General features: G+C 40.2%; 2 protein-coding genes across 2 annotated transcripts; one reads left to right on the top strand and one right to left on the bottom strand.

Annotated features, from left to right (window-relative positions):
* Nucleotides 1-306: 306 nt before the first annotated feature.
* On the bottom strand, nucleotides 307-4,374 carry tmem167b (transmembrane protein 167B). Its single transcript, XM_047584044.1, has 3 exons — nucleotides 4,207-4,374; nucleotides 2,774-2,905; nucleotides 307-1,349 (listed from the first exon to the last, which is right to left on the bottom strand). Exons 1-3 carry the CDS (start codon nucleotides 4,214-4,216, stop codon nucleotides 1,267-1,269), a joined length of 225 nt encoding a protein of 74 aa, XP_047440000.1. The 5' UTR covers nucleotides 4,217-4,374; the 3' UTR covers nucleotides 307-1,266.
* A 2,591-nt stretch (nucleotides 4,375-6,965) lies between these two features.
* On the top strand, nucleotides 6,966-9,128 carry LOC125007163 (protein FAM107B-like). Its single transcript, XM_047583791.1, has 4 exons — nucleotides 6,966-7,006; nucleotides 7,210-7,366; nucleotides 8,315-8,459; nucleotides 8,541-9,128. Exons 1-4 carry the CDS (start codon nucleotides 6,985-6,987, stop codon nucleotides 8,640-8,642), a joined length of 426 nt encoding a protein of 141 aa, XP_047439747.1. The 5' UTR covers nucleotides 6,966-6,984; the 3' UTR covers nucleotides 8,643-9,128.
* Nucleotides 9,129-9,409: the final 281 nt, after the last annotated feature.

Genomic DNA, 9,409 nt, shown 5'->3' with positions numbered 1-9,409 from the left:
TTTTAGGAAAACACAGCCCAATAAAGTTTCTCCAGTGTTGCTGGAGTTTTGACCACGTCAGTTCTGTCTTTTATAACTTAAAACAAGTATGAAAACAGCTTGTGACTTCAGGAAGCTCAAGTTGGTTTGAACTACCTAGATGAGTAATGCTAATCAACATGTATCCCCATACAAGACTTGGATCATCTTATAGGCCATCGAAATTATCTAAAGCCAAAACTATGAAACTCTTGAAAGAGTCCGAACTGAATGTTTTATATGCACTGAAACTTAGGTCGTACATAAAGACAAAAACCACAGACACTGTATGATCAACATTTTAGTCAAAATTGCATCGCATCCCCTCCAAAAAAAAAAAAAACCAACCATTTCTTCTTTTAATAATACAAATAATGTCTCAGAATTAAAGTCAGGATAACAGTACGCATTAGATAAAATGGCAAGAGAAGCACCGTCCCTGTTTAGCATTGGTTTTAAAATCCAAGACGTCCAATTTCCTCGACTGAAGTTATTACTCTCGTCTCTGTGACACAGTCCTGACGGAACTTTCTGACTTGCCGTTCAATAAAAACATGTTATCTGTTGTACGTTTGGATGACAAAATATATACAACATACCCCTGTACAAAATGTGAAATTCAAATCTAAAAAAAAAAAAAAAAAAGCTTAAGAGATGACAGACAGCACTGTTAAGGAAAGAAAATAGTGTACACAAGGACACCTTTATATATTAGCTTTGTTCATCTTTCCCTCCACCATTCAAAGAAGAAAATAGCACAGCTGGGAGCAGGTTGGACCAAACATGAACTATAGCAAATCTGTATAATTTTTTTTCCACACATATATACAAGCTAGGCTAATATTGTGTCATATACACATATATGGTATAATGCACGCACTGCCCTTTGATTTTCTGCATCCTTCAATATAAATTATGTGGTGTGGAAGGACAACAAACGGTATTGATCAACAACAGAATGACGACATGTTAACCGGGTGGTTCTCTCCGTCGTGGGCTGCGGAGTAGATTTACGATGCCCTTCAAGTCTGTAGTGCACACGTGTTATTAAAGAAGGAGTAATGCACCCACACATCGAATGGGGGCAGCACTGGCTTGGCTTTCGCATTGGGTTCACACAGGCCCAGTGGGGTTTCATCCATCACATAATCCAAGTGGTGTCCCGCAACGAGGATTAACGTGTGGCAACGTAGGTGAGTCCATCCACCGCCCGCGCCCATCCGGTCCCCTCGAGGTCCAGTCCGACTCTCATTTCAAGAAGACGACGTAGAAGGCCATGGTCAAGCAGGACACGGCCACGGGGATGTGAAGCCTCGTCCCAATTATTGCAGCTAAGCGGGAGAGATGAGGTGAAGGTTACAGGTCAATAATATTATGAACAGATGTGTAACACTTTTGTAATTTATGCAACGTTCTCTTCCAAAGTTTGTCTCTACTCCAGGGAAGGACAGAAAATCAGTAAACAATATATAATTAATTAACTAAGTCGTATCAAAGACCACATTCCTCGTGAGAATTATGCATTTTTCCATTTTCACATGTGCAGTGAAATTTCCCTTTTTATTTAATATTAACATGGGAGCTCAGTAGTGCAGCTGAACGAAAGTGACACGTAGTATTTCATAGTAGTTTTTGCATAAACTACTTCATATATGCAAATGACTTCTTCTTGTCTGAGACGGCCGTTAAAAATTAATGAGATTAAATAATTAGGGAACCACATAACCAGCGATCTTTAAGATGATGATGATATTTAGAGACAGTCCTGCAAGCTACTGTATATGCACATCAAATATGTAGGTCTGTGCCTTAAATTTACTATGTGTAAAGTGACTGAAGACCTCTCCATCTAAAGGTCTCTGCAGACCCCTTTATTCTGCCCACCAGTGACATTCCTACAAAATAAAGTGCAGCTTCCAATGAAGAGTAACTACTGGAAGGCCCCAGAGGCTGCAGCACAAGAACAGATGGTTGTTAGTGTGGGTGTACCCATCTGCTCTGCTGCAAGACAAAACCGTATCTGTATATACACCGATCAGGTATAACATTATGACCGCCTTCCTATTATTGTGTAGGTCTTTATCCAAACCAGTTGTGACTCATCAGAGAATGGACATGGGCCGTTCTGAGGGCGTCCTGTGGTGTCTGGTAACAGGATGTTGTTAGTGGGGGTCTAAGTAACATCCACACACATAAATGCCAGGTCCAAAAGTTTCCCAGCAAAAAACTGAATTGAATTCACAAGATAGGCTGCATTTTATGTATGAAAAGTGCTCTATAAATATTGATTGACTGATTGATTAGCATTCGTGTCCATATGCAAATGCCTGATCACTTTTTTTCAGTCATGAGCTGCGACCATAAAAACTCTGATTCTGAAGAAAGATAAGAAAACAGAGAAGTTTCTGAGAGCCAAACAGCACCAAAGGTTCTCGACTGAGCATGTGTTTGACTTGATAAAGCTTAATTTACATTTATGTGAAAACTATTTGGTTCTGCACGACTGAGTCAATAAATATTCCCCAATAATACACGGGTGGGGATTTCAAATTTTTCTATGACATCATACCAGAACTAGACGGTAGCTCGGTGACAAACTTCTGCTCTGTGTGACATTAACTGCCCCCTGAATCTGAATTTTGAATCTGCGGTTCATTCTGTACTATATCTGTATCTGCACATATTAGACATATACAACGTCATATTTGGTGACATGTTGGGAACCACGCCGGTGTCAACATTACTTTACACTTACCTTTGTAGAAGACGCCCCACACTCCTTTCTTCTCTGATAGCAGCCAGTTGTTGAGGCGAGGCACCTTTTTGAGGTATGCACAAGTGCAGATGAACAGCAGCCCGAACACCAGGATGCCATCGAACGAGTACACTATTAAAAGAGGATGAATGTCTGTCACTTAGTGGCACTTAGCTCACTCAACTTTTTCAAACATGCTCACCAGTCCAGGGTGCGAATCTAAATGTATGAGACAGCATGGACTCATCCTGCTGTAGTGTAGCACAGGTTCATATTTACAGTGCCAAGACGATGATGGTATTAAAATAATATTTGTACACGTCTTCATCTCATGGTAATTTAAACATGAGCGTCATGTGTACGTTTGTAGAAGACACCGGACACTAGTTTCAATCTACACTTTCTCCAAAACAGAGATAATGAGATCATGAGAGATCATGTCTATCTACCTGCTGCCACAGATTAAGTCATGATGCTTGGAGTGAGACAGCGGTGATAGTGATGGATAAATAGGGGAAAAGAACAAGTACTCAACCTAAACTGGGTCCTGGAGAAAGTTCTGACCCAGATGAAGGAAAAAGCAAAAAAAAAAAGCTGAGCTCAAGACAATAAAATGAAAGTTCTCTTTCCTTTGGATTTACTTTTACTGGGGAACCAACCGAGCTGACTCCATTATGCTTGGTGTGTGGGGAAAAGCTGTCTAACAAATGTTTAATCTCTAAACAAAACACCCGTAGATGATGGGTACATGATCATTATGTCATGAAACATACTTTTTGTGACATTTTTTTGTCTCATATATAAAATATGTGCCACGGCTCAAGAAAAGCTGGGAAACACTGCTCTAAAATAATGACATCATCAGTTTATGTCAGTGCTGTCTAACTTTGAGACAAATATTCACGGAAGTGCTGCTTTAAGTCCGATATTTAAATGAATTTAAACAGCAGCCTACTCTGTGATGGTGAACTTCCCCTATATATACAAATATAAACAAACACAGGCTGTGCTGTTGACTCTGGTAGGTAAATCATTTCATGCACTTGCAGAAATGTCAAGAATCTGAAGCTGGTGTCTTGAAATAAGCAGTGGTATGAGAAAACGAGTTGGGTGGATGTGTTAAGGACTAACTTCTGGTTTGCCTGAATATTTAGCCACCCGAGGCAAAGCTAGTTAGCAGAAACAAAAACAGGAGTATGGAGAGTTTTACGCCAATTACGGCACAAAAAAAATGCTCGTGAATCCGTTCTCACAACAAACAAATAATGTTATGTTGTTAGAAGGCGTGAAGCACTTGTTTATGTGGTGACAGATCGAGAGTGGTGCCTAGGGCCACGTCTACAGCTAGCCTAGCCTCCACTAGCCTTCCTTCCTACAAGTAGCCTAACTTACATGTTCCGGTTTCAGCCCGTGGGGAAACGCAGCAAACTTACCATTTGTCATCTTCGCAGTTTGCTCTTTGGCGACGTTATGCGACGGTTTCTTCCTCTACATCAGTAATTCATGCTAAATTTCGAAGTAAAGACAGATCTCAGATCTCGATTCGCTTCGCAGTCACTCGGCTGACATTTCTTCTTCTACGCTTTATTTTTTTGTTGTCGCCCAGCGACCGCTACTGCCTCCCACTGGAGCGAGGCATGTGCAGCACCCCCAAGAATCAGAAGATAACGACATTTTGCAGAGACTCCTCGCACATATATAATACACTTAAATAAAACACCCCCAGAAAAAATACAGAGAAAGTGAATAAGGTTTAAATAAGGTGCAGCTTAGAGCAAGTCCTAGTCTGTGAAATGTTGCCAGAGTGTCGTTGTTTTTTTCCTGCTCTCTCTCTCTCTCTCTCTCTCTCTCTCCCTCCCTCTCTCTCCCTCCCTCTCTCTCTCTCTTTTCTTTTATCATGGCAAGGGAAATTGCTTGGTCACAGTAGCTTAGTTGCGCATAACAAACTCATACCAAACACTCTTACACTCTACAAGTAAAAAAAGTAAGAAAAGATTTAAAAAAAATAAGATTAGAAAATGAGGTAAGGGAACAATCTAGTAAAATAAAATAAAAATGGTAAAAGTAAAACAGAATTAGCATGCAAATGTACAAGAAATAGAGACAGAAGCATATATATTATATACATAGGGATAATAGTAAGGTGCAATAGTGTACATTAAAGTGAATAACATGGAGTTGTCTAAGTTGGATGGAGTGGGGTATGAAAGACGTCCTGAAGTGTTGAATCAGTCTGATGGAGAATGAGCTCTGCTGCCCCTCGATAGTCTGATGTAGTGGATGAGATGGATTGTCCATGATGGACGATCCGTGATGGATCCAGCGACACAAAGTCTCCAACTCACTGCCAATAACGTGTCCAGCCTTTCGATACAATATTTTCAGTGCAACGCAGCCAAGAGAAAAAAACTAAGATGTGTCCGTAAACATGACCTTGTGGTTTGCTTTTAGATGCCATTTCTCCATAAGCTCACCACGAATCAGAAACGCGTTGTGTGCAGCCAGCGCCCGTGGGCCGAATTAACAAACTGTTTCAAAATACTGTCTGCGCCGCTGCAGCCCTGAACCTGGCCACGCATCAGGCAGCAGCAGAGGGAAGGATGAGGATTAAAGTGAGCTTCCACCTACACCACAATGAGCTGACACCGTTACACAGCTGAGCCACCCCCACCTTGTTCCCAGGGGGGGGGCCTGATGGAACAAACCGCCTGGCCACAAAAAAAAAATAAAAAAGCCCAGACAGTCATATATTGCTTCAGAGTCCTTTATAGATTTTTAAACAAGTTCTTTTATTGTTCAGGCCTGTGTTTGATAAACCACAACACATTCAAATGATACAGTGAACTACAAGATGAGAAGAGAGGTAAAGATATGAGTAAATACTGGAGAGTTATTGGCAGGGGCAAACAATAGGCTTTTCATCCATTCATTCATTAATTTTCTGTAACCGCTTGTCCCCTGGAGGGTCGTGAGGGGAAACAACCACATTCACACCTATGGCCAATTTAGCATCACTGATTAACCAAACAACATCATGATGTCATTAGAGGCACAGTGAGATTGGTTCAGAGGAACGTAATTACTTTAGTCATCAGTGACAAAACAGATGTTTCAATAACAATGTAATGCACATAATATATTTCAGATACAACTCTGATATACTGAGTTGTGAAATGTACACACATAATCTCTATATTTCTACTTCTTCAAGGCAAAATGTCATGCCACTATTTCAGATTTTTAATATATTGGGTAACAGACGTGCAACTTCACAACCGAGAATAATCTAAAAGATCATCCACAGGCAGATGGATTTAACCATGAAGCGAACAAACACCGTATCTGTTTGGTTATCACTTGGCTCCTTCCTGTGGCATTAGCCTAAATCTCTGCATATGCCGCTCGCAGACAACAGAAGTTTCTCTCCTGGGAGGAAACAAATGTGGAAGAAAGGATCTTGGCGCAGGTAATGAGATTTGATCGCAGGATGGTGCGGCACACCTGTCGTGATCCGGCACGACGCAGCTCAGCGTGCACGTCGACAACAACGGAGAGCTTCCCTCGTCTCTGTGGGGACAGACTTCAGCATCTCTCTCTTCGGCAATGCGACTCTACAAGTGCACGCAGGTAAGAGCAGGCAAATTATCCTCATCTTACACACGAAACACAGCACATGTGTTAAAATGTGTCCAGATAACCAGGGTTTGATTGTCCGCGCCTCTGCCTGGATTTAAACTCTAAACTTATTATTGTTATTAAATTAATAGTAAGTTTACTTTTTATTTACTGTATGTATTTGGAATTACAAATGTTATATGCTGTCACTTACTTTATTTGGGAATTTTGTTCTTCTTGTTGCTCTGACATGAATGAGCAGAAGAGAAATAAAATCCATAAAGGCTCATTTTAAGCATGTAGTCCAGTAATCCAGCTACTGATTTTCATTTGAATTATTTGAAGATATGCTGTTTAACAGAAGGCACAACTAATACTGTACTAATACAATACAATAATACAATACATTTAATACTAATGCAAAGAAAGCGCTGAATACCTTTTAATTTTATCTGCATAAAAGCATCAGTGTACAACATGGATACTTAAATGTGCTTATGACTGAATATATATGCATACACATTGTGTCTATTTGCACATTTTTGTATAGAAGTGCAACTGATTTACTTCTGCTCTTCCTTCAGGTATCACAAAAAATGGGCCTTCGAAACCGAAGAGGTAAGATGGGAGCAGAAAATAAGTCAAAGTTCATGTCGCTTCAGTGAATTTAAATAAATAAACTGACAAGAAGTCTTAATCCGTCCCATCAAAAGCTGCTGTCATGATTATTATCTGAATTTATTTGAGCCGATGACGATCTTTTTTCTGCGAGCGTGAGCTCCGGTTACTGAGATACGCCGGGTTTTATTCATGTGTATCAGACAGACACCACGGCTGGATGCTCCCATGTCGCCAGGTGATGGAAAATCAACAACAGGAGGATGCTGACCTCATCAAACCCAGGAAGCTTCCAAATCCCGTCCTGGCGTCCCACCAACGCCGGGCTCTTCATGAAGAGCTGCTGTTCTGTCACAGGCGGTGAGAAAACACAGAGTTCTGTACCTGTTAGTCCGTGATCAGGTCACAAAAAGCTGCAGGGGGCACACACGTGACATTAGCAGGAAGTTAAATGTCTGAGAATCTTTCTTTATTTACTAGTTCTATTTTATTTTTTTATTTTTTTGTTTGTTTTTCGGGGGGAAAGTATGTGTAGTAAATTTCCCTCAGAAAGAGGAAATATTTCTCCAGGTCAGCATTTGAATTGTCCCCTTACTCAGTCGCTGAATCCTCTTAGGATTCAGCAATGCTGTTGACCTGGGAGGTGGCCGGGGATAAGCAACATGCTTGGGTCGTGTTTAACACTAATCGAGTTAAAGGCACAACACCCGACTGGAGATCACTACTGATCTCTCAACAGGGGAGTTTTGTCACTCTCGTGGCTGAGAAAGCAGAAATTATGTTTACAACTACAACACGGTCAAAGGAACTTTATACAGAAGCAAAACAATCAATGATCTTTCAGGTCAAGAACCCCAAACTGATGAGAGATTAAGTAGGAACCCCCTATCTATACATTATGATTATCATATTTGCATTCAATATTAAACTATTCAAATAATACACAGGTTCAAATATTCATTTTTTTTAAAATTTATTTTGAACATGTGCAACAGTATGGTGGCCGTGCAACTTCTGTAAACCTAAAAATACCTGTGTATTTAAACAGTGTGGTCTGTGATTTCACCTGGAGACTGAATAGGATATCAGCCAGTTGTGCAGAACCTGACAGAGTCAGCATGTAATAGGTATAATGTAATATGCTTACTAAAATATGTTGTTTCCATGTTAATGTGTATTTCAAGGAATGGAAATTAAAAGACCTCCAGTTGAAGGCCCATGTTCTAATCTATGTGCATTTCTCGGCGGAGAGCACTCCAAGGAACTTGTTTTATTTTATGGTTTTATCGTATTTTCTTGTGTCCTTAGTGGTGTGCTGCCACGACGAAAGCCAGAGCTACAGAGTGTCCTGGAACACAAACAGAGGGAGCTGCACAAGCGGAGGGAGCTGGCTCTGCTCCCTCCCTCTGACCTAGAGCTGAAGCTACGCACAAGGCAGCAGAGAATACAAGTTGTAAGCACATGAGTTAAAAAAACAAACAAAAAAAAACCTGCAGCTTGTCGTGCCTGAACATGGATGTCTTCTATGTTTCAGTACGAGCTGGAGGAGAAGAAGAGGAGTGAGCGTCTGAAGAATGTACCGGAGTTTGTCCGGGTGAGACAAACCCTGAGGCATATCTCAAATTCCTCCTCGTGATGGCTACAGCAAAAGGTGCAAATATTAACACAGTCCACGAGTTCCTTCTGGGCGCCGCTGTCGGTCGTACATTATTTTGAGAGTAATGTTTGAGTGTGATTCAGGTAAATTCAGGAGGCAGTTTGGGAGATTAAAGGCTTCATATAAGCCTCGACTAAACTGTTGACCTCATTTTCTTGCAGCAAATATTCGGGACCGAACTGGGAATTACTAACACAACTCATGAAATATTGTACCCATGAAATCAAATATATTGGTGTATATTGCTTTCGATGTATTATACATCTGTATGTTGCTTTCTTTTTTACATGTCACCTACCGTATATGACGCTGTACAACATATTTATAAAACTAAAAGGTGTTTTGTGTTGTGTAATACCCATGTAAGAGATTTTGGAGTTCATAATGTCCTGGAATACATTCTGATGACTCATCCTGCACAAGGGGGCGTATAGTAATTTAGTAGCCAATGGCGTGCTAGCTTGAATTCTTATGTCCCTCCCTCTATTAACAGACAAACAACATCATGTATTTTTAAAACCAAACTGATGGAGAGATTAAGTAGGGACCCCCTCCCCACTATATGTGTTCTATATTAAACTCGGCTTAGAGCTATTTATAAATATACATTATTATTAAAATTTTGCATTCAATTTTAAGCTATCCCTTATCCTTTTACTAAAATATGTTATACATTAATATGTATTTCAAGATTAAAGTATTTAAATTTGTGGGGGAAAATTAAAAAAAAAGTATAAAAAATGTCT

Source organism: Mugil cephalus, chromosome 4, assembly GCF_022458985.1.
Source record: "Mugil cephalus isolate CIBA_MC_2020 chromosome 4, CIBA_Mcephalus_1.1, whole genome shotgun sequence".
Taxonomy (NCBI): Eukaryota; Metazoa; Chordata; class Actinopteri; order Mugiliformes; family Mugilidae; genus Mugil; species Mugil cephalus.
Note: the sequence above shows the minus strand (reverse complement) of the source record. Positions and strands in the feature narration are given on the sequence as shown.